Source organism: Myxocyprinus asiaticus, chromosome 9 (genome assembly GCF_019703515.2).
Source record: "Myxocyprinus asiaticus isolate MX2 ecotype Aquarium Trade chromosome 9, UBuf_Myxa_2, whole genome shotgun sequence".
Classification (NCBI taxonomy): Eukaryota; Metazoa; Chordata; class Actinopteri; order Cypriniformes; family Catostomidae; genus Myxocyprinus; species Myxocyprinus asiaticus.
This window is the reverse complement of record NC_059352.1, coordinates 18,800,777-18,824,961: the sequence shown is the minus strand read 5'-3', so window position 1 is coordinate 18,824,961 and position 24,185 is coordinate 18,800,777. Positions and strand designations below refer to the sequence as shown.

Genomic DNA, 24,185 nt, shown 5'->3' with positions numbered 1-24,185 from the left:
ATATACGATATATAAATTAAGCCTAAATATAAATGTTTAAAAAAAAAATCTAAAAAAAGACAAATAATTCCGTGAAGTCTATGTGTAATACCCCTTCTAGCCAACAGATGGCGATGTTGAGAATTCGCTGATTTTTAAACACAAGCGAGGAAGACGCATCAAAACAAGGTGAAACTGAAACGCAATTAGTTCTACGATAGTCTTCTCCGGGGCGTGTTTGGAACTGTTGCTTAGCATGTTTCTGAGGAAAACTTTAAATGTAACATGATTTGGAATTTGATTATACTATACATTAAATAGAGCAGATGGGTCTTACCAACCTAAATGCCCTGACCAAGCATGTGTTTCTATGCAGATTTGCATGGAGAAGTTTATGTTCAAAACATGTTGTAGGGAGGTGCTACATGAACATTGCCAAATGTAAACCCACCAGCTTTCACCGAGTGGGTGCCATGTTACCATGCCCAAAACAAAGTTTAAAGACTGGGTTTGCAGTGCCATTTGAGTCTTGTCTGCCAGCAAGGGCTGTCTCTTTGACAGCTTGCATGTTCAAGAGCAAAAATCACAGCACAGATGATGAAAGCTTAGAAGAAGATGAAATTGATGAGGCAGAAATTGAGGAGCTGTTCCAGCAGCAGATCCCCACAGGTATCGTTGGAGACCACCGAATCTTCATTGTTCATCCTGATGTGAAATGGGGCAGCAAAAAGCAATATTTGACCACAGGTAAAACTACTATTTACACTGATTTAAAAGGTGTCATTTAAAGGCATAGTTAACCCAAAAATGAAAACTGTCATAATTTCCTCACACTCATGTTGCTCCAATCACATATGATTTTCTATTTTTTTCATGGAACACAAAAGGAGATGATCGGCAGAATATTAGCCTCAGTTACCATTCACTTTCATTGTATGAAATAAAGGTGCAATGAAAGTATTTGTTTGTGTTAAACAAGAAAGGAATATAAGTAATGAATGATAACAAACAGTTTCATTTTTGGATGAACTATCCCTTTAAAATCTATAAGAAGACCCGTAAATCCTTAAATATAAAGAATTAATCTGTAGGTATGATCCTGTGATATATTGCATAAGACAGAGTTGTTCTGTTTAACAGCGGCACTTCAAATGGAAGAGGCTGTTGGTCTGGTGAATACCTTACAGAACTGGAGTGTTGTTGACAAGATCATCCTCTCCACCAAGACACCAGAGAAGAGGAAAATTTTTGGCAAGGGAAACTTCCAGACACTAACAAGTATGTAATTTACAGTTCTATTCAATGATTTGCATGTTTTAGACACAAACTGAATTTTTTTATTCTCTGCTCTTACACATTGTAAAGAGAAAATCAGAACAACACCTGGGGTCACAGCTGTCTTTGTGAATGTGGAGCGTCTTTCACCATCATCTGAAGTAAGTGACAGCATTCAGAACACAATACTGTTACAGCTTAAATGTTCATTTCAAAGGCTTCTCAACCAACATGTCATGCATATAACTATCTGATACGATGTCTTGACTATCATGATGCCAGTAGAAAGTGTCTATTTCACATACCATTGTAAATTGTTCTGTGGAACAATTAAAGTAAGTGCAAAGTGTTATACTTTTGTTTCAGCGAGAGCTGCAGGAAGCCTGGGGAGTAATGGTTCTTGATCGATACTCGCTTGTTCTACATATTTTCCGCTGTAATGCTAGAACAAAAGAGGCCAAACTGCAGATCTCTTTGGCAGAGATTCCCTTGTTCAGGTAATGAGAGTCATGCACTTAACTTCTTAAATATATTGTTTCTTGATGAAGTCAAGAGTCAATTCTTATTGTGGCTTGGCTTGTAACAAAATGAAAGGTGATTGCCAATTTTATTTTGTCCAGTTTGATTTTTACTAGTGTGGTACAAACTCACTGAGCACTTTATTAGGAACACCTGTACACCTACTTATTCATGTGATTATCAAATCAGCCAATTTTGTTGCAGCAGTGCAATGCATAAAATCAAGCAGATACTGTCAGGAGCTTCAGTTAATGTTCACATCAACCAACAGAATGGGGAAAAATGTGATTTAGAACGTGGCACGATTGTTGGTGTCAGAGGTGCTATTTCTGTGACTGCTGATTTCCTGGGATTCACAACAGTCTCTAGAGTTTACTCAGAATGGTGCCAAAAACAAAAAATTCAATAAGCGGCAGTTCTGCGTACAGAAAGGCCTTGTTGATGAGTGAGGTCAATGGAGAATGACCAGACTGGTTCGAGCAGAGAGAAAGGCTACGGTAACTCAGATAACCACTCTGTACAATTGTAGCAGAATAGCATCTCATAATGAACAACACGTCAAACCTTGAGACAGATGGGCTATAACAGCAGAAGACCACGTCGGACACTTAATTAGGACCATAGTGTTCCTAATAAAGTGCTCAGTGAGTGTAAATCACTAAACCCTGTATTGGACATTAATTTGTTTAACATAATGTCTTACAAAATCATCTTGTTTTGCCATTTGAACACATAAGATCACGCCTGAGAAACGAAGTCGCAAACTTAGACCAGCAAGGTGGCGGTTCAAGGTACATTATGGGTTCAGGTAAGGAAAAGAATGGTCTTTCCACACAGGAAATAGCCATTAAAGCACAAGTAATGCACACTACAAGCACTAAACCTGCTTGTCCATCTGTGGAAATGTTGGCATGTAAATACGCAAAAAAAAAAAATAATAATACTGTCTCTTCGTTACTCTTCGTAACAGTGGATCCCTCACTTTAGACTCTGTCGTCTGCAGGTGAAACTTTGTATGAAGTGCAGCAGAGGATGTTGAAGGAACGAGAGCTAAAGATCCGATCGGCCCTGGAGCGACTAAGGAGGAAGAGGCATCTGCTCCGCTCCCAACGCAAACATAAAGATTTTCCAATCATCTCTGTCATGGGCTACACTAACTGTGGTGAGGTTTGGAGAACAATTGACCAAACTATGATAGCATATTAGTTTTAGCATTGATCATAAACAAATTAAAAGTGATTTTTCTAAAGGTAAAACAACTCTGATCAAAGCCCTGACTGGTGATGCTGGGCTCCAGCCTAAAGACCAGCTATTTGCCACTCTGGATGTTACAGTACATGCAGGACAGATGCCAAGTCACATGACTGTACTGTACGTAGACACCATTGGCTTTTTGTCCCAGCTCCCTCACAACCTTATTGACTCTTTCTCTGCCACACTGGAGGATGTGGCACATTCAGTATGTATCCAGAGACCATGAATTTTTTTAATTATTTGCAATATTTAGAACATTTTAACACCCTTCCTTTTTGCAGGACCTTATCATTCATGTGAGAGACATTAGTCATCCGGAGACTGTGAATCAAAAAGTCAATGTACTTAATGTTCTAAAGAATCTTCAGATCCCAGAAAGGCTCTTGAACTCTATAATAGAGGTACACAATAAGACTGACCTCATGGAAGGGTGAGACCGCTTTTCTCTACCTGCTTTTTGGATCCATTTAATTTGAAAACAAATAGTAAAACAAAACAAAAAAGCATCACAATTATTATTATTATTGCTCATACAGCCTAACCTTAAGTATTAAACTAAACAAAATCTGAATTTTTGTTTTTTCAGAAACTGTAAAAATTTCATTGTAAGATTTATAAGATTTTGTCTGTTAATCTACAGATATGAAACCTGTGAACCTGAGGTTATCCCAATATCAGCACTGAAACAACATGGACTGGACATATTGAAAGAAAAGATTGAAGAAGCTGTTGTTAAATCGACTGGAAAACAAGTTATGAGCCTCAAGGTGCAGCTCAACAGCCCTCAATTAGCGTAAGTTTTGGGTAAAAAATGAATAGGGGAATAAATGTGTATTATATCCATAGACTTCTCAGTGTGGTGCCCTTTGCCCTTCACAGTTGGCTGTATAAGGAGGCAACAGTTCAGGCGGTGGATGATGTTGGAGATGACTGCACTGCCAACGTCAAGGTCATCATTAGCGAAGCTACATATGGCCGCTACAGGAAACAGTTTCAGGTCACCTAGCACCAGATGGCCCCTGAACTACATCATCCAGAATAATTAAGATTATGTGCTAGTTGTCTTTATCAAGCACTCACTGCAATAATTGTGTGTAAATATTTATTTGTTAATAATAAACTGTGTATTTCAAATGCCTCAATGTTAACAAACAATAAAATAAGACATTGAGGACTCAAGTGAGCTTGTGTAAATGTAAACAATATTATAAAATATGCATAATGTCTCTTTCAAATATGTCGTATTTACCCCAATAAACCCTGACCAAAAGATTTTTAAAAAGCTGCTTAATTCATCAAGCAAAAGGCATATGTAAACACACTGAGGATTAAATACTGTGCAACACCAGAATTTAGGCCACATAAAAACTGCATATACTGAAATGTGCTAAGCCTGTGGACAGCTTTTGCTTAAGCTAGAGTGAGTAACTGAGGAAAAGTGCAGTTAAAGGAATCCAACACCTAAAGATCTATCTAAAACATTTTGCTTTTCCAGCTCCCTGATTAAAGGAGTTTCTTGTTGAGAGCAATAACAAGCGAGCAAAATGGGATAGGTCCAATAAAGTCTCCAGCAATGATGTTTAGACTTGTGGATTCAGATCCTGGTTTCTGATCTACTAGCCATCTCCTAATGCAGTTCCAGTTTTCTGTAGTCAGGGTCTGGAGAGACTTTCGGGGGTGCGAAGCAATGAAGCATCTGTCTGTTGTCAAATTCAGCCCTGCTACAAAGAACCCATCTGTACAACAGAAATATGCCAATCTGATGCCTAATTATATGTGAACATGAGTTATAAGCATTAAAGGAATAGTTAAAAAATAGTTACCCAAAAATGAAAATTCTCATCATTTACTCACCCTTATGCCATCCCAGATGTGTATTTCATTCTTTCTTCTGTAGAACACAAACGAAGATTTTTAGAAGAATATCTCAGTTCTGTAAGTCCATACAATGCAAGTGAATGGTGACCAAAACTTTGAAGCTCCATAAAGCACATAAAGGCAGCATAAAAGTAATCCATATGACTCCAGTGTTTTAATCCATGTCTTCAGAAGTAATTCAATATTTTTGGGTGAGAACAGGTCAAAATCTGACTTCTATTTAACTATAAATCTTGACATCAGCAGTTACCTTGGCGATCATGATTTCTAGCTCAACTATAATTGGTTTAATCGAGGTCTTCTTAAGCAATCCAATCCATTTTTGGTGAGAACAGACCAAAATATAACTCCTTTTTCACAGTACATTTTGCCATTGCAGTCTGTAGGCACAATCATGATTTCTAGCTTGATTACACTTCTGAGTGCCATCTAGCATTCTGCCTCATGCTTTAAATTCTAGGGAGTGTAATTGAGCTTGAAATCATGATTGTGCCTAGAGACTGCAATGGCAAGATGTACTGTGAAAAAGGAGTTATATTTTGGTCTGTTCTCATCAAAAATGGATTAGATTGCTTAAGAAGACCTGGATTAAACCAATTATAGTCGAGCTAGAAATCATGATCACCAAGGTAACTGCTGATGTCAAGATTTATAGTTAAAAAGAAGTCTGATATTGGCCTGTTCTCACCCAGAAATATTGAATTGCTTCTGAAGACATGGATTAAAACACTGGAGTCATATGGATTACTTTTATGCTGCCTTAATGTGCTTTTTGGAGCTTCAAAGTTTTGGTTACCATTCACTTGCATTGTATGGAACTGCAGAGCTGAGATATTCTTCTAAAAATCGATTTGTGTTCAGCAGAAAGAAAGTCATACACATATGGGACTGCATAAGGGTGAGTAAATGATGAGAGAATTTTCATATTTGGGTGAACTATACCTTTAACTATATGATTATTAACCTGTCACACATAATTTTATATGTTTAGACAATTTTACACTTTACCCAAAATAACCTATAATTTGTAATTGAAAATGCAGCCTATTAGTCCATTTTGAAATAATTATAATGAACCCAAAGCATCTCTCACCAGGCCGGCCAAGCTGTTTCTGCCACTCAAGGTACTGGAGCAGCTCTTCTGCGTTTGGCTTATTGGCCCAAAGGTACGGGATGGCAGGCCACAACTCCTTATGGCGCACTGCAGACTGATCCTCATATGAAAGAACCACTTGATAGCGAAATGTCCACAGGCTGCGCAAGGTCAAAACTGTCTCCTTTAAAAATATGTATGGCATAGGCACATACAAAGAAGGACATGACATAAACCAGTGCTGCATGTATTGTAAGCCTGTAACAATTTAAACAATTTGTCATAAATAATTTTGCACATTTGCACTAATTGATGGTGCAGTACACTTATGCATAAACATTCAAATTGCCCCTTACATTGCGAGGACATAGCTTAGAGCCAAATATTTTCTTCAGAGAATACATAAATTCCTCATGGAGTTTATGATCTAGCCCTTCAAAATGACTACAAGCCAGAATGATAATTTCTTTGGGATGAGACTCAAGCCATGATGCAACTGTCTGTAGAGTTTCCTATAAAAATAAATAAACATGTTTATAAAGCAGAAAATAAACTAAATAAAATAAATGGCAAATTTAAATAGCTAATCCAAGCAACACGTGTTTATACTTACAACAACAGTCACGCGTGTGTAAATGACATGAGTGAAGTAAAGGTCTTTGGAAGAATCATGCTGTTTGTGGGCAATTCGAAGATCAAAGTATCGAATGCCAGCTGTAAGTTGCTCCACAATGTTTTGCACCTGTCAATATAGTATGTTCCATAATAAGGGGCTTTGTTATGTGGTTGCAAATACATGTACATCAATTTGCACTGTAAAAGGGAGGTTAAAAAAAAAAAGGAAGAAAGAACTGAAACCAGGACAGCCATGAGAAAGTCACTCTACTGTATCTCTACTTTTAAATATTATAAGCTCTCAATACAATGACCAATAAGTGAATGAGGTGCATGCATGCCTGAGTAGTGGCCCATCTGTAAATAGCTGGCCGGGTGAAACAGTAGAAAAGTCCATCCAGTAGCCTGAAGGTATCTGACTCAGATCTGAGCAGAGGAGATCTGATATCAAGACAGTAGCTCATTGCATCATGGCTACCTGAAAACAAATGAGGGTTCATAGACTGGTTGCATGATGAGGACATTACACACACACACACACACACACACAAACAAAGTCAATTATTTTATGCAATAACCAGAAAAAAATTATTAAATAATGTAATTTAAAACAATTAAATTGACAAGGCAACTCAATATAAATGAGATCATAATAATTTGAATAAAGTTCATCTAAAATGTTAATCTACAATAACTGTTCTCACAGTCCTGAATAACCTTTTGCTAGTCTAGCTTTCATTCTGTGTTCACACTCCACAGGGGCTCACCTGGGATTGAGAGATTTGTTAAAGGGATATCCCACAGTTTCTCTGGCAAAGTTGACATCCAGCCCTCGTTATTATTGTCACCATCTCCTCTAACGGGCTCCATCAGTAAAATGGAGTGTTTAAAACCCGTTGCTCTTTACAAATTCATCTGGCAGGCGTGCGTTTAAAAAAAAACGAAATATAAATTCGCTGATACAGTGAAACATTCCGCGTTTGAGGTAAACAACAGATAACATGCCATTGATAAAGAGGTCCAAAGCCCAGTTTTGTAACTTATCCAACTTCAGCGGTTTCTAAACTCCATGTTTTGCTAAATTACGTCGATATAGATGTAAATCATGGCTGAAAAGACTCGCGACGTGATCGCAGTCTATTTCCTGTTGTTTCCTGCTACATTCCTTTCACACAACTTTAAAGCTGGTTGTAGAACAGCTTTGCGTCACTCGTGTTAGGGGCCGTTCATACCAGTTTTGTGTCTGTCTGTGCTGTTTTTCAGTTGAAATTCTGTGCGCTAGACGGACGTCTTTGACCGTTGCGCCGTGTCTCGATGTTTTTTCAAAGTCGCTGCGTTTTCCAGACGCTGTCAGGTTAAAAAGAACTGTTAAAACGCATTCAGAGACACCTGCGTTCTGTTCTATTCGTTCCGCTCCGTCTTGATTTTTTTAACACCACTACGCGTTCGGTCTGAATGGCCCCTCTCATTCTATTAAAAAAAAGGCACCAGGTACATCTTTGTAATTTACATAAAGGCCAGTGGTTTTTAAAGGCACATTCAGTAAAACAATTCCTCATTAAAAAGTTTTACATTTAAAGAAATTCATAGTAATTTTAATACATATGTATAAAATCATGACCACTCATGTGAGATGAAGATTCCAGTCATATCTGTAACCTTTTATTCTACATAGAGAGGGTCCCTCATGGGGGCTGCCATGTTAGAACAGGACCAGTCGAATACTACTCGCTTTATTTCAGTAACCTCCCTGTATACTTTCCCTCATGGATTAAATTAATCATGGCTATATGTGAACAGTGAATTTCTACAATTACATAGGTACCTGAAAACTATTGTGTTTGAATAATGCTGCATCCATGCCTCCATGTTTCAGTGTAAGTCCAAGACGAAATCAAATATTACTGAGTGTAGCTTTAACACTTGTGACAAATTATTGTATTAGTTTAAGCTACTACAGCTCCAAAATATGGTTACCTTTCATCATTTTATCACCTTTGAGCAGGGAAGAGACAAAAAACCCTATTATCTTTTGGTAATATAGCTTAACTTTGACTAAAGGCTTTCATCACATTCTGTGATCAATAAAACAATGCACAGAGAAATGTCTCTTTCCATGTCATCTAATCCTTGTTGTCCCCTGTGTTGATAAAGTCAAACTAAGGCCTTCAGATCATCTGTTGCTTTGAACCTACAATGAAACAAGGAAATTGTATAAACATCACTAGAAATCTTTAAGTAATTATGTATTTAGTTGCCTCTAAATCTGCCTCTGAATAAACCTCAACCAAGAAATCTGTCTGACATAGAGTGAAAAAAGAAGCAGATTTACATTATAGCTATATGAAAGAACTCTACATTTACATTTATGCATTTGGCAGACGCTTTTATCCAAAGCGACTTACAGTGCACATATTACAAGGAGCAACCTGGAGTTAAGTGCCTTGCTCAAGGACACAATGGTGGTGGCTGTGGGGATCGAACCAGCAACCTTCTGATTACCAATTATGTGCTGTGTAGGTCCCCCTCGTGCCACCAAAACAGCACCAACCCTCATCTCAGAGTAACATTCTGAGATGATATTCTTCTCACCACAATTGTACAGAGCAGTTATCTTAGTTACCGTAGACTTTGTCAGTTCGAACCAGTCTGGCCATTCTCTGTTGGCCTCTCTCATCAACAAGGCATTTCCATCCGCAGAACTGCCCCTCACTGGATGTTTTTTTGTTTTTGGCACCATTCTGAGTAAATTCTAGAGACTGTTGAGTGTGAAAATCCCAGGAGATCAGCAGTTACAGAAATACACAAACCAGCCCGTCTGGCACCGACAATCATCCATGCGTTTATCTAATCAGCCAATCATGTGGCAGCAGTGCAGTGTAAAATCAAGCCGATACGGGTCAGGAGCTTCAGTTAATGTTCACATCAACTATTAGAAAGGGGGGAAAATGTGATCTCGGTGATGGTTTGAGTGTTTCTGTAACTGCTGATCTCCTGGGATTTTCACACACAACAGTCTCTAGAATTTACTCAGAATGATGCCAAAAACAAAAAACATCCAGTGAGCAGCAGTTCTGCGGATGGAAATGCTTTGTTGTTGAGAGAGGTCAACAGAGAATGGCCAGACTGGTTTGAACTGAAAAGTCTATGGTAACTCAGATAACCACTCTGTACAGTTGAGGTGAGAAAAATATAATCTCAGAACGCTATTCTGAGATGCGGGTTGGCACTGTTTTGGTGGCACAAGGGAGACTTACACAATATTAGGCAAGTGGTTTTAATGTTGTGGCTGATCGGTGTATATATCAGATCTATATCCTCCATTCAAACTGTAGATACTTGTGATTTAAATTTTATTTGTCAGAGAGGCCAAAATCGCTGACAACTTGCTTCATGGTTTAGATGACATGCTGCTACGACAGAGAACATGTGCAATTGCAGAAATATTCCGCAATGCCTCTTCATGCTTTTGTTTGTGAAAACCATGCAGAGATGTAACCATAATCTTCATTTTGTCATTCCATACAGTAAAAAGTTTAAAAGTTTATATATTATAACAAATGCACAGTCCTGAGTGTTTGATTCCATTTGTGCAGGCTTGGATTAAATAGTCTTCAGCAATCCTCATGCAAACTGTGAAATTCTGGTTCACTGCTCACTGGCACTATGTATGTAACATGTTATGCTTATGACTGGTGCTATATTTTGATGTTGTGATCATTTGGACCATGATAATGTCCAGATCCAGGAACAGGTCCTTATAAATGACCTACATTATTGCAAGATCAGAGGTATATATCGGAAACTGCATAAATAAGCCTAATAAGACAGTACATTTAACTCATAAAAATTAGTGCATTACATTATTCTACTCATAAATCAATTCTCTATCACCCTTATAATCAAAAAGTGCAAAGTTATTTTATAGTCTATTGACCAGTATAAAAATCTATCACAAGAACAAGAAACACTTCTTTCCTTAAATGTTAAATACATTGTGCAGTCTAAGAGTGTATCAAGGCTCTGATAATATGGTTCTGTTCAGTAGATTTTCATTCAGTGCAATGACAGTTGGTATGAACTGGCTCTCAGCCACAAAGTCCGCAGCTATGATGTTGAGGGAGCCAGTGTTAGAGCCAGGCATCTGCTGCCTGACCCAGCTGAGTAATGTGGGATATGTGGACATCACCATATCCTTCAGAGATTCTGTGGGATGGGAGCATATATACTTCAAATCTTCAGTAAGATTGATGCCAGTCACAAAGAACCCTCCTGTGGAAAATGGTGCACACAAGAACATTGATTTTTGTTTCCATTATTCCAACAAAAGGATGTCTGAATAAGATCAGAATTGCCTATGATTTGTTGTTACTGTAAACATTTATGATGTAATTTTAAGAAGTACCTGGTCGGCCACTTTGTTTTCTACGTTCAAATTCCTCGATCAGCGCTTCAGCTTTGCACTTGTTGGCCCACCAATAAGGTATATGGGACCACAACTCTATGTGGCAGTTGGCAATATTGTGCTCATATGAAATGATGACTTGGTAACCCTGGCTCCATAAATTCCGTAGTGTAACACGCTCCTGTCAGACAAATTGGAGGTATCTTATAATTATTTAAATTAAGTATTTGAATCAATTATACAGAGAATACATTTGCTAATGAATCGGTTTCCAATCAATGATTTCTATAATTTGATAATGACAATCAATGCATACCGTTTCGGGACATAGTTTGGAATCAAAAACACTCTTTATTGTTGAGACCAGCAGTGAGTGATGATCTTGACAGAGGCCCAGGAAGTGGCTAAAGGAGAGGATGACTACTTCCTTTGGATGAACATCCAACCACTTTCTGATCTCTTTTAATACCGTCTGCAATAACACAAGAAATTTGTTAGGTTCAAGTGAATGCATTTAATTCTATTCTTTAAACCTGGGTTCCAATTAGAGCTACAGAGCGCAAAAGTGCCTGCCCACATTTTTAGCTCTCTTGGTACAGGAAGTATTTTTCCTGTTCATTTTCTCTTATTGAGATCTCATCAAGTACTTCTTAAAGAGTTACAGTTGAAGACAGAAGTTTACATACACCTTAGCAAAATATATTTAACTCAGTTTTTCACAATTCCTGACATTTAATCGTAGAAAACATTCCCTGTCTTAGGTCAGTTAGGATCACTACTTTATTTTAAGAATGTGAAATGTTAGAATAATAGTAGAGAGAATTATTTATTTCAGCGTTTATTTCTTTCATCACATTCCCAGTGGGTCAGAAGTTTACATACACTTTGCTAGTATTGGTTAGCATTGCCTTTAAATTGTTTAACTTGAGTCAAACTTTTTGGGTAGCCTTCCACAAGCTTCTCACAATAAGTTGCTTGAATTTTGGCCCATCCCTCCAGACAGAACTGGTGTAACTGAGACAGGATTGTAGGCCTCCTTGCTCACACACGCATTTTCAGTTCTGCCTACTAATTTTCTTTCAGACTGAGGTCAGGACTTTGTAATGGCTACTTCAATACCTTGACTTTGTTGTCCTTAAGCCATTTTCCCCATTTGCGACCAAGCTTTAAATTCCTGGTTGATGTCTTTAGATATTTCTTTAATATATCCATATAATTTTCCTTCCTCATGATGCCCTCTATTTGGTGAAGTGCACCAGTCTCACCTGCAGCAAAGAACCCCCACAACATGATGCTACCACCCCCATGCTTCACGGTTGGGATGGTGTTCTTCGGCTTGCAAGCCTCGCCCTTTTTCCTCCAAACATAACAATGGTCATTATGGCCAAACAGTTACATTTTTGTTTCATTAGACCAGAGGACATTTCTCCAAAAAGTAAGTTCTTTGTCCCCATGTGCAAAGTGTATTCTGGCTTTTTTATGGCTGTTTTGCAGCAGTGGCTTCTTCCTTGCTGAGCAGCCTTCCAGGTTATGTCGATATAGGACTTGTTTTACTGTGGATATAGATACTTGTCTACACGTTTCCTCCAGCAACTTCACAAGGACCTTTGCTGTTGTTCTGAGATTGATTTGCACTTTTCACACCAATGTAGGTTCATCTCTAGGAAACAGAATGCATCTCCTTCCTGAGCGGTATGATGGCTGCATGGTCCCATGATGTTTATACTTGTGGAGGTCCACAATTTTATTTCTGAGGTCTTGGCTGATTTCTTTTGATTTTCCCATGATGTCAAGCAAAGAGGCATGGAGTTTGAAGGTAGGTCTTAAAATACATCCACAGGTACACCTCCAATTCAGTACACCTCCTATCAGAAGCTAATTGGCTAATTGTCTAAAGGCTTGATATAATTTTCTGGAATTTTCCAAGCTGCTTGAAGGCACAGTTAACTTGGTGTATGTAAACTTCTGACCCACTGGAATTGTGATATAGTCAATTAAAAGTGAAACAATCTGTCTGTAAACAATTGTTGGAAAAATTACTCACGTCATGCACAAAGTAGATGTCCTAAACGGCTTGCCAAAACTATAGTTTGCTAATATTAAATCTGTGGAAAAAATGAGTTTGAATGACTTCAACGTAAATGTATGTAAACTTCTGACTTCAACTGTATATACCTTAAACCAAACCAGCCATCTTCAGGGTTAATAACAACTTTGCACAATGATTTGAAGCAAAATATATTTGAAAATCTGACAAAGAGACAAAGGTACAAGACTGTGTGCTTAACATCTTTCTTGAGGGAATGAACTGCAATCCCATAAAGAATTGAAAATGACATAACTGAATTAACAACAATGGAAACATAGAAAACTATTGATTTAAAGTTGATTATAACTATACAATCAATATATTTAAAGGTTATTGCAAAATATTCAGATATACAAATACAGTATTTTCATATTTTGATAGTGTAGGGAGACCAACTCGGTTTGCAGTACGTCATGGAAGTGGGTGGTCACTTCAGAGATCTTTTGCAATTCTCTGATTGGTGGATTTTCCCCCTCAGGATCATTGGTAGTGTACTTCTTCACCAGGAAATCACGAAAACTTTTTTAAAAATTACATAGAAAAAAACGCAGATTGATAGCTTCAGCAGAAGCATATACCATCGATTAACAACCTCGAAGCTCACTGTAGGTCTTTCTTTAAAGGTTTAAAAAATTATTGTTAATAATGAATTTCCCTATGGAAAAAAATTTATGGGATTTTTAATTCCAGAACCCATCTGTTGTGCTCTATTGCTCATACTGTATAAAATCATGACATATTCAGTTGCACAGCACTTTAGTTTTAAAAGAATATTTTCACAACACATGAAAAATGTATAGAAAATTACATTAAATAAATTTTAAAAAATATGCTGGGAAACTGTATGCTATATTTTGCATCATTAATGGCCTTGGCAGCTATTCAAGACTTTTAAATGAACATCTCAAGTCCAATGATCAATTGTTTGCATAGTTTTTTTATGAGTAGCCATTTGTCTTACCTCCACAGTAATAGTGGTATAAACACCATGGTAGAAGTAGAGATCGTTAGAGCTGTCATTAGGCCGATGTGCTATCCTCAGGTCACAGTATCTCACCCCAGAATCTAACTGCTCCTGTACGCTAGACTCCTATGGTAAATAATGTAAAGCACATTCATTAACAATGCAGGTGCAGCAAAAGGACTGCTGAACAGCTATCAAACAACAAGTCAAACAGTGTGAGTGAAACCACCAAAAGTGAAACAAACATCTCTCTGTTATAACCTTTTATATCTAACCTGACATATTGAAAATTTGGGGAAATCTGTTCAACCATCAGCATTTTATACCTATAGTTATAACTATTCTATTGAATTGTGGTTCAAGTTTATTGACAAAGCTTACAGAGTAGCAAAGGCTCGAAAAACTACTCAGTGTTTCATTGATTTCTGCAGGAAAGCACACAACAATGTATTCCCTCTCATGCTGATAAATTTAAGTTTCTGAGCTGACAGACTCAAGATCTACAGGAATCTGCTGATGCACATTGACATAAATTGGTCTATTACCTCATGAGGGATTTGATATCATACTCAACATAATTCCATTCATTTCAACCTTTAAACTGTAATGCTTATCCAGACACTATTATAGTGCCTTTTTCAAATGTGCTTACTAACTCAGTGTCAGGGTTCCTGGGTAATCCGCTCCCTGTTTCCCTGTTTGTCTTCGTGTTTCCCCTCCCCTGTGTTTTTTTATTTATTTATTTTTGACAGGTGCCACGTGGCAGCCCCGATCACGCTGTATATTTGTTTCTGCTTAATCATCGTTGCCGCTCATTATCAGCTGCACATGTTTCCCATCTCCCCGGTTTGATTTCTCCCTCTATTTATTCCCCCTTCGTTTGCTGTCTTGTGCCAGATTGTCTTGTGCATTTGCCCTGACCATTCCAGCCATTTCTCCAGTCAGTCTAGTTACCTAGTTAAGCTTTTTGACTCTTTCCTGTTTCTTCCATCTTGTCTGCTCCCTCACTCCCTGTTTGGATTAGGTCACCTAACTTGATTGCTCTTCCGGTTCTCTGCAATTACGACCGCTCTGGATTACTCTGTCTACGCTTTTGGACAGTTCTGGCTCCACTACCATCATTCATTGCTGTCCTTAATGTCTTGTCTTTGCCTTTTTCACTCTATTTTGCAGTGTTTCAATAAAAACTGTGAAAGTTTACTTACCACTGCATTTGAGTCTTCTTCCAAACCTGACAGTACAACAATGCCAGAATGGACTCAGCAGACGAAAACCCGACGAGAACAGCAGTGGATCTGCAAGACGCTTTGTTGGGGAGGCATGAGGAACAACAAGCATCGGGCAAGCAAGCGGTGGATGCCCTGGTCATGCAAGTCGCTGACCTCACCAACCTACTCCATTAATCTTCGTATCAATCGGGATGCGGTTCTGTACGCCGCCACCACCGTTGCGACTGCTCCTCCATCTGCTCCAAAACCCTGTGTCAATCCTCCGCCCTGTTATGCTGGTGAACCCACAACCGGTTCATCTTTTCTCACCCAATGCTCCATTGTGTTCTCTCACCAGCCCATTACATTTTCCACCGAGGAAGTCAAGGTAGCGTATGTCATCACTATTACTCTGTGAGAAGCCAAAGCCCAGTTCTGCACAGGATTTAAGATATCTCAGAGGAGATGAAAAAGGTGTTTGGGAAGGAGGCAGCACGTCACTTGGCTGAGTTATGCCAAGGGGAGCAGTCTGTAGTAGAGTATTCCATCAAGTTCCGCACTCTGGTGCCATCCAGTGAGTGGAAAGCGGCAGCTCAGTTTATACTGTGGAAGTTCAGTAAATTTCTCAAACGGCTGTTTTGATTGATTCTTAATCAATTTGTTTTTGTGTAACTGGATGACATTCTTATCTTTTCTTCCTCTCTCAAGATGCACATTCAGCGCATCCAAGGAGTGCTGAAGAGGTTGCTGGAAAATCAGTTGTTCATCAAGTTGGAGAAGTGTGCCTTTCACCTTCAGTCGGTTCCGTTCATGGGGTATATCATCTCAGTGGAAGGGATTTGCATGGACCCTTCAAAGGTGAGAGCTGTCTCCGACTGGCCAGTTCCTGACTCTTGCAAAGCCTTGAAACAATTCTTAGGCATTGCCAATTTTTACAGAAGATTTATCAAAAACTACAGCCAGGTAGCCATGCCACTTACTATGCTCACTTCCACAAAATGCTTAAAGTGGTCCCCTGCGGCCTAGTCTGCATTCAGTTCCCTCAAGTCTTGTTCTCTTCTGCTCCCATTTTGGAAAGGCCGGACCCTGAAAGGCAGTTAATTGTGAAAGTAGATGTTTCTGACGTTTGTGTCAGGTTGTCCTCTCCCAGCAATTCCCTTGATGATAAGAAGTTACATCCTTGTGCTTTCTTCTCTCACCGTCTGTCCCAAGCTGACCTAAACATCGGGAACATGGAATTGTTGGTGGTTTAGTTGTCCCTGGAGGAACTGCATCACTGGCTAGAGGGAGCGGCTGTTCCTTCCTGGTCTGGACCAACCACAGAAATTTGGAGTATATCCATTCGGCCAAGAGGCTTAACTCCTGGCAGACTTGATGGGCACTGTTCTTCAGTACTTTCGACTTCACCTTTTCCTATTGTCTAGGTACTAAGAATCTTAAACCGCATGATCTTTTGCCTCAGTTCACTGCTGGGGATGGCAGATCTCCTCCTGACAATATCCCTTCTTCTGATTGTATGGCGGGGGTTGTCATCTGGGGCATTAAGCAATGTGTGAGGAAGGCATTGGTTGGGGTTGAGGTGCCCAGGGGGTGTCTGGGTGGTCTGCTGTTTGTTCCTGAGTCAGTACAGGTTGCCATTCTCTAGATGGGTCATTCATTCAAGTTGACTTGACACCCAGGAGTCAGGACGACTCTGGCTGCCATCCGCCAAACGATTTTGGTGGCTAGCCATGGTAGAGGAGGTCCACCGTTTCGTGGAGGCTTGCTCAGTCTGTGTTCATAACAAGTCTAGCAACAAGCAACTTGTTGGTCTCCTCAAATCACTTCCCATTCCCTCCCGTCCCTGGTATCCAGTGGTGTTGATGCACTTGGAGGAGGGCCAGGCAGGCACTCCTTTGGACCGGGGGGGTGTATCAAGATAGCCGTTGACTGTTACCCGGACTCTGGCACCTAGGTATGTTTGTGGACAGAGGGTGTGGCTCTCAACCAAGGACCTGCCTCTTAATGTCCTGGCTCGTAGGTTAGCATCACAGTTCATCAGGCTATACCCTATTGTTAAGGTCCTCAGCCTGGCAGCGGTGCATCTTCAGCTTCCAGTATCTTGTGAAGGGTCCATCCTGCGCTTAATGTCCTCTGGGTCAAACCTGTTCTCTTAATCCTTGTGTCTCTACCCCCAGCTCCCCTCCCCCACACCTTATCGAGGGTTCCCCTGTCTACACGGTCAGGAGGCTGTTTGAAAAACCATGTGATGGGGATGGGGATTTCAATATCTGGTGGATTGGGAGGGTTATAGTCCTGAGGAGAGGAGTTGGGTGCCGACTTGGGATATCCTGGACCATTTGATCATTGAGGAGTTCCATCACCGGCGGACGCCTACCCCCTTTGGAGCACCAGGTGATGCTTCAAATGCAGGGGGGTGTACTGTCAGGGTTCCTAGGTGATCTGCTCTCTGTTTCCCTGTTTGTCTTCATGTTTCCCCTCTCTTCGTATGTTTGTTTTGTTTTCTTTTGACAGTTGCTAAGTGGCAATGCAGATTCGTTCCTGCTTAATCATCATTGTCGCTCGTTACCAGCTGCACCTGTTCCCCATGTCACCAGTGATTGATTTTTTTTTCTCTATTTATTCCCTCATCATTTGCTGTCTTGTGCCAGATTGTCTTGTGCATTTGCCCTGACAATTCAGTTTCTCCTCTTGATCTGGTTACCTTTTTTGTTTGTTTTTTTCTTTTCTGGTTTATGAACCTTGCCTGTTTCTTCGATCTTGTCTGCTCTCTCACTCTCTTTTCGGATTAGATCGCCTGCCCTGATTGCTCTCCCGGTTCTCTGGATTTACCCCCACTCTGGATTACTCTGTTTTCTACGCTTTTGGACAGTTCTGGCCCCACTACCATCACTCATCACTGTCCCGGGAGTTAACGTCTTGCTTTTACTTTTTTCACTCTATTTTGCATCATTTTAGTAAACTGAATTACTCACTGCTGCACTTGAGTTTTCTTCCAAACATGACATTCAGACCAGTCAGTATACCATAGTATAATACATACAGTACATACACAAAATTTGATCATGCATTTTTTAAATTATAGTAGTAATGATCTTGTATTTCACCAACAGAAAAACAACAAAGCTTGTCATGACCTCAAATAGTTAATACATATTTGCTCATGTAAATTAAAAGGTAAATTGTGATTTATTAATATGTATGACACCTTGTCTACACCAGTCGCGAGTGGCACGGCGTGATGCGATGAAAAGAAATCGCTCCCAATATAAATAATGATGCTGTCTACACTGGATGCATCGGTCGCATCGTGCCTTGTTGCGCAGACAGTAAACAGATGCCCTGTTCTATTTTGCTCTGCACTCCTGCCACTACTCCTACCAACAAGACAAATAAATGGTTTAGAACATTCAGTGGTTTTGGTGGCCAGTGTAGACAGCCTCAAGGTGTTGCGAGTTACGGCGCGACATCGCTCACGTCCAGTGTAGAAAGGGTGTGAGTCTGTCTTGATATGGAAAATACATCAAGTAAACATTCAGCATGAAACCAGTGATAATCATTATATTTAATGCATTAGAAACTAATTTAAACACATTACACAAACTACGAAGGAACTTTCTGTCAAATTGATTGATGTGGCAAGTACCATACCTGTGCTATCGCCCACTTGTAAACAAACGGGCGTATGATGGGCTTCATGTACTTGTCCAGCTTCTGCAGCATATCTGGTTGAGTGGGGTCAACTGGGGAGCGGTCATTCTTATCCAGACAGTACGTTATAGAATTATGGCTTCCTGCAAACCAAGAACGTCTATGACACATAACTGTAACCACAAATGGCACTGAACATATAATGCCTATAAAAATAAGGCCAGTTAAGTCAATAAATCAATACAAAAATAAGTTGATTGAGGGCTATGAAGGCATGGATTTTAATGGAATATTTCACCCAAAAAGTCTTGGAAAATGGCACACGAGTTGCATGGACTACTTTTATGATACTTTTGGGTCCTTTTTTAAGCTTTATTAGCCTAAGTCACAATAAACTGTCATTGTCTATTGTGTTCTGCAAAAGACAGAAAGTCATATGGGTTAAGAATGACATGTGCATGAATAAATTTTTTTGAGTAAACTAGGGTCTATTCCTTTAAGAAGGTTGTAAAAAAAAATAGTTATTATGAAATGTTGTTAGTCATTTTAAATCACACACATCAAGTAATTAAACCCTCCTACTATAATCCATATTCTCAACTGTGGATCCCATTTGTAAAATAAACACCATAAAGAGTCTACCATTGTGGAAAACAGCAGAAAAAAAATAAAGGTAAATGTTCAGTTTTTATACTCTACGTGCATAATAAGAAAGGCTTTGTATTCATGCAACATTTAGTATAAGTAAATGAAAAACTGAGGTTATACCTGGAATGGTCATGTAACAGAGAGGGGTATCCCACAGTGCACTGGGCAGATGGGCCATCCAGTTGTCCATGGGCAGCTCACTCAATGACACTTGGCTGACCTCTGATGCCATCTTGAAATTCTGTCAAAATTTAAAATATGGGTTAATAGGTGGAATATATGTCATCATACAAGTACAATCATGAAACTTGGTAAACATTCAAATTAAGTCAAAACAGAGATGACTAGTGTCTATTCAAATGAAGGATTTCATTGAAATTCTTATGGAGGAACCTCAGGAGAGAAAGCTTTTATGTTTCATTGCAATGTGCATTGTCATAAGTTACAGTTACAATCAAAATTATTCTACCCCCCTGACCAGCAATACATTCTGGTGATGTGAATTAAAACACATCAATTAAAACCTCAGTAAACAAAGTAAGTTTTTAATACACATTTGAGTGATTTTGAGAACAAAGAGTTGTTTACCCAAATTTTAAAATAAAAAATAAATAATTCTCTCCACAAATGTCATGTCAAAAATATTCAACCCCCAAAGTCAATCATTTGTGGAGCATCCTTTATCCTTAACAGCAAATAAACATTTCAGGTAAGTGTTCTCAGGCTTCGGACACCTCTCTATTAGACTTTTTACACATTTCTTATGAGCAAAATCTTCCAGCTCATTGACATTCTTTGGTTTCTGTACTGCCACTGCTTCCTTGATATCCCAACAAAGGTTTGCAAAGGGATTTTAATGATGGACTGAAAGGGCCATTTAAGGACTTGCTGGAAAGTCCAGTGATCACCGAGCTTCAATTTACACACTGAAGATATCACATTTTTCATGCCAAAATGGCCTGATACCTGAAAGAATCCATGGTGTCAGTCACATAGTCAGGATAGCCATTTCCTGCAGCCGCAAAACACCCCCATAACAGGACTGACCCACCTCCATGCTTGACTGTGGGGATGGTGTCGTTCTTGTCATCACCTTGTCATCTTACTCCAAACATACTGCTTACCCATGGGTCTAAAACTCATTTTCAGTTTAGTGTCATACGTCTATAAAACCTTCTTCCAGGACTCCACATGTCTTTCCTAGTTACTTCTTGAATATTCAAGTCAACATTTCCCTTGGTGAAGTTTTGCTAAACTTAAATTTTAACACTTCAATAAGTGCCATTGCAGATTGATGACTTAATTTTGTTTTAAAACAATTACTTGTGTAGCCTTACATATTTAAGAAACATCTACATGCAATAGGGGTTGAATAATTATGACATGGCTGTATTTTTAAAAAATCCTGCTATTTACAAATATTAGGTTAAATATTCACACTATGACTTTGAATGTGTCACTCAACTGATATAGATGTAAAGTTTAAAAATTCTGGGTCATCAGAAAAGCTTACCTTTGTAAATCCTTACTGTCTTGGGGGGGTTGAACAATTTCGATTGCAACTGTATAATATTAGGATTTACCGGTTTTCGGCTCTGTTAAATTTAGGTTCCTAGACCAGGGAGAATGGTTCAGCATTGATCCTTTAAAAAAAAAAAAAAAAAAATTAATGGGTACACTTGTCAGTTTAGTGCAGGTTAAGGACACCCACCGGCGGCTTCAAAAGACTCGGATGAGGAAAGGAAATGAAATATTCGTCCTGGTCATTGATTGCCAAAACTATGATGGTCGTGTAGAAGTGAGGTAGATGATACGAGGAGCTGAACTTGTCATTGGCAGCATAAGGTCCGGGCAGGGTATCCTTCGGTGATGAACCGAAACAGTCCGGAAGAAACTCTTCTCTGTGTAATGGTGAAACTGAACTGATTTCAGAGTGTCCCTTTCATTTTAATCCGCAAATCGATTTATGTTATGCTGGACGTCTCGATTATTTATTCTTTGAAGAGATATTACTGTAAAGAAAGAGTGAAAGAAATCCTGCCTGTCCACTGCATCCTCCACCCTGTCAGCCTGACAGGTTCAGAAATATACTACGGTGAAGGATTGGCTCATGACTATTAATTACGTAATGAGACGTTCGCAACGTACAACGCGCTTATTTGAAGAAAGGCATGTGTTTATTAATATTAATTAGGCCAAACGACTTTGCGCTTCCAAAAAAAGGCTTCGAACTTGTTATGTTTGTTTATTTAATATTCATGAGCTAAGCCTTCCCCTTTAGTAGGATTCGTACAGGCAGACGTTGCTATAATCTTTACCGAGCTAAAGACCCGCCTGTGCGCCGTTTAAGCGATAAATGTCTTGATGTTGATACACTACTATTATCTAATGTAGAGAATGCCACTGTCTTGGAAAGTTTCATTTGATACATTGTTTTATTTAGAAGGGATTGGCGACACTCATGCTGTTCTCTCTGCCGGTGTGAGCAAGGCAGAATGGTAAATTGCTGACTTCAGTGCTGTAAAAGAAACAGCGTTTCGCGATTACACGGGACTTTTCTCTCTTATCCCACAGCGTTCCGCATCGCTACCGCACATAAAAGCACCATATTACGCAGAGTAATTTAATCTATGATGTGTAAAGAAATATCTTCAGAAGAAAAAATACTGAGTAATGGAACCTGTTCATTCCAGCAGTTCCATTGTTTTCAGTTTCACAATACCAACTTAGTCCAGTTCTCTATGGCATATCGGCTGTAGCTGACCTTCCTTTTACCTTAGTAAGACCAGCATGGAGTGGCTCCAAGGGTTTCTTTGTCTTCTATTATGTCACAAAAACCTTTTCAAGATACCTAGCACTTCAGCCGTATCACAGTAGAGCTTTTATACACTATGCAAAATAGCCTAATGCAAGAATTGTCTAATGTTCATTACATTATTACAGAAAACAAGCAGATGACATTCAGTCTTCTTTGTGCTCCAAGATGCAATACGTCAATGCCTCTAGAGTGTTCACACAGGAATTTCTGAGTTTACAAGTCCCTTTTGTCTATCTATCATCTACCAGCGTACGTGGATGCATGTTTTCATCACTAATAGTCCCTCAGGCAAATCACACTCATTGCTCTTACAGTAAAAACATACAACTTCAGGTGAAAGCATATTTAACAGCATGTCCTAGCATGTCTGTTCTTCAAACCCCCATAAGGGCTCTACCATATATTAGGATTAAAAAATTTGAAGGCAAATGACCACTTGTAAGGTAGGCTAAATCAATTTTATGACGGGGTAGCAATACTTTCCAATGTCCCAATACTACTGCGCTACTATACAATTATACATTTCTTTTATTATTATTAATATTTTATGCTTCGCTGGCAGCTATGATAGTGTTAGGATCCTGTCACCTTTGTCAGTCATGTTTATTGTGGTGACAGGATCCTGATACTTGTGTTCTGTGTCTCTGTGTGAGCACACGGCTTTGGTTGTTTTCCTTGCCGTGTGCTCTGCTGTGTAGTCTGTGTTCCATGTTCAGAGCGTGGTGTCTGGATCCTGACTCTTTTGTCAGGTTCGGTCTTGTTTCTGAGTCGGGATCCAGACACTCATTCTCTGTCTTGACTTTGAGAGCGCATGGCTTCGTGTTCGGTTTCTGTTCTCTTGCCATGTGCACGTGTCTGGTCTTGTCTTTTGTTGGAGCACGTGGCTAATGATGGCTTTGTTGTCATGTGCTCTATTGTCTTGTCATTGTTTTGTTCCATGTGCACTCTTGTCAGTTGGTCAAGACCCAACTACGCCTCCTCGTTCCCTCATTACTCTCCCTGGTTTAGTCCTTGTTTATGTAATTAGTTTCACCTGCTCCTCATGTGTCTTGGTGCATTTATATTGTGCCTTCTTCCCTCATGTCTCTAACATATTGTTTTGTACTATTGTGTATGTACTGCCTGTGAGTTGCCTTGTTTTGTTCCAGTTATCCAGTCGGTCCTGTCTTGATTTTGTTTTAGTTTGTTGGTTTCTCCCACGTGAGAGTTTTTGTTTTCTTTGTTCTTTTTAATAAAAGCCCTTATACATGCCTTCTGCGTTTGGGTCTTTCCTCAACAAACTGTGACACTTTATCATAATACGTATCAGTGTGGATGTAGCATCAAGCAAAATCAATAGTTTTCACTGCCAGTTACCATTGTAAAAATACTCTATTTGCAGGTGAATTTGTCACCCATGATTAATTTATTCTGAAAAAGAAAAAGAAAATGGTGGGGTTACCGAGAGGTGTACCTGTAGGTGAGGACAGGTTCATCTAGTTCAGAGGCGCCCAACCCTGTTCCTGGCGATCTACTTTCTTCAGCAGTTTAGATCCAATTCTAATCAAACACACCTGCCTGAATCAGACAATCAAGGAGTTATCTAGGAAAATAACAGGCAGGTGTTTAAGAGCAGAATCAAAACTCTGCAGGACAGTAAATCACAAGGTTGCACACCCCTGGCCTTTTTTGTTTTGTTTTGTTTTTTGCTACTAACCAAATTTAGAGAGGATAATTGCTAAACAAGGAGTGTTCAACATTATAGTCATAAAGTGGGTAACATTTCAAAGTGTACATTAAACCCAGTAAT

General features: G+C 39.3%; 3 protein-coding genes across 8 annotated transcripts; 1 reads left to right on the top strand and 2 right to left on the bottom strand.

Annotated features, from left to right (window-relative positions):
* The first annotated feature begins 126 nt into the window (after window positions 1-126).
* On the top strand, window positions 127-4,047 carry gtpbp6 (GTP binding protein 6 (putative)). Its single transcript, XM_051706973.1, has 10 exons — window positions 127-726; window positions 1,120-1,257; window positions 1,345-1,415; window positions 1,621-1,751; window positions 2,511-2,581; window positions 2,777-2,935; window positions 3,024-3,232; window positions 3,309-3,457; window positions 3,668-3,820; window positions 3,907-4,047. Exons 1-10 carry the CDS (start codon window positions 306-308, stop codon window positions 4,031-4,033), a joined length of 1,629 nt encoding a protein of 542 aa, XP_051562933.1. The 5' UTR covers window positions 127-305; the 3' UTR covers window positions 4,034-4,047.
* Window positions 4,048-4,524: 477 nt separating this feature from the next.
* si:dkey-66a8.7 (PI-PLC X domain-containing protein 1) lies at window positions 4,525-7,972 on the bottom strand. 2 transcript variants are annotated; one of them, XM_051706976.1, is made up of 6 exons: window positions 7,381-7,972; window positions 6,955-7,116; window positions 6,612-6,740; window positions 6,355-6,510; window positions 5,999-6,182; window positions 4,525-4,763 (listed from the first exon to the last, which is right to left on the bottom strand). In XM_051706976.1, the coding sequence occupies exons 2-6, from the start codon at window positions 7,111-7,113 to the stop codon at window positions 4,531-4,533; spliced, it is 861 nt and encodes a 286-aa protein (XP_051562936.1). In that variant the 5' UTR covers window positions 7,114-7,116; window positions 7,381-7,972; the 3' UTR covers window positions 4,525-4,530. The 2 variants fall into 2 exon arrangements, with proteins under 2 accessions (XP_051562936.1, XP_051562934.1); XM_051706974.1 differs by having other exon boundaries at window positions 6,955-7,091; window positions 7,381-7,967.
* A 1,893-nt stretch (window positions 7,973-9,865) lies between these two features.
* LOC127446674 (PI-PLC X domain-containing protein 1-like) lies at window positions 9,866-23,929 on the bottom strand. Of its 5 annotated transcripts, none has more exons than XM_051707802.1 (8): window positions 23,850-23,929; window positions 21,092-21,221; window positions 19,699-19,819; window positions 18,931-19,073; window positions 14,069-14,197; window positions 11,335-11,490; window positions 11,019-11,199; window positions 9,866-10,885 (listed from the first exon to the last, which is right to left on the bottom strand). In XM_051707802.1, exons 3-8 carry the CDS (start codon window positions 19,808-19,810, stop codon window positions 10,629-10,631), a joined length of 978 nt encoding a protein of 325 aa, XP_051563762.1. In that variant the 5' UTR covers window positions 19,811-19,819; window positions 21,092-21,221; window positions 23,850-23,929; the 3' UTR covers window positions 9,866-10,628. The 5 variants fall into 5 exon arrangements, with proteins under 5 accessions (XP_051563762.1, XP_051563760.1, XP_051563759.1 ...); XM_051707800.1 differs by lacking the exon at window positions 23,850-23,929 and adding an exon at window positions 20,545-20,710 and having other exon boundaries at window positions 21,092-21,647; XM_051707799.1 differs by lacking the exon at window positions 23,850-23,929 and having other exon boundaries at window positions 21,092-21,647.
* Window positions 23,930-24,185: the final 256 nt, after the last annotated feature.

Bases quoted from the DNA above. Each gene is read 5' to 3' on its own strand.
- gtpbp6 (XM_051706973.1), top strand. From the start codon at position 306: ATGGGTCTTACCAACCTAAATGCCCTGACCAAGCATGTGTTTCTATGC. The intron at 2,582-2,776 runs GTAAGGAAAAGA...TGTCGTCTGCAG, and splicing joins AAGGTACATTATGGGTTCAG to GTGAAACTTTGTATGAAGTG. The intron at 3,233-3,308 runs GTATGTATCCAG...TCCTTTTTGCAG, and splicing joins TGGAGGATGTGGCACATTCA to GACCTTATCATTCATGTGAG.
- si:dkey-66a8.7 (XM_051706974.1), bottom strand. From the start codon at position 7,483: ATGGAGCCCGTTAGAGGAGATGGTGACAATAATAACGAGGGCTGGATG. The intron at 6,741-6,954 runs GCATGCATGCAC...CTATATTGACAG, and splicing joins ACAGATGGGCCACTACTCAG to GTGCAAAACATTGTGGAGCA. The intron at 6,183-6,354 runs GTAAGGGGCAAT...ATATTTTTAAAG, and splicing joins CTAAGCTATGTCCTCGCAAT to GAGACAGTTTTGACCTTGCG.
- LOC127446674 (XM_051707802.1), bottom strand. From the start codon at position 19,810: ATGGCATCAGAGGTCAGCCAAGTGTCATTGAGTGAGCTGCCCATGGAC. The intron at 19,074-19,698 runs GTATAACCTCAG...CTTGGTTTGCAG, and splicing joins CTGTTACATGACCATTCCAG to GAAGCCATAATTCTATAACG. The intron at 11,491-14,068 runs GTAAGACAAATG...GTGTTATTGCAG, and splicing joins ATACCACTATTACTGTGGAG to ACGGTATTAAAAGAGATCAG.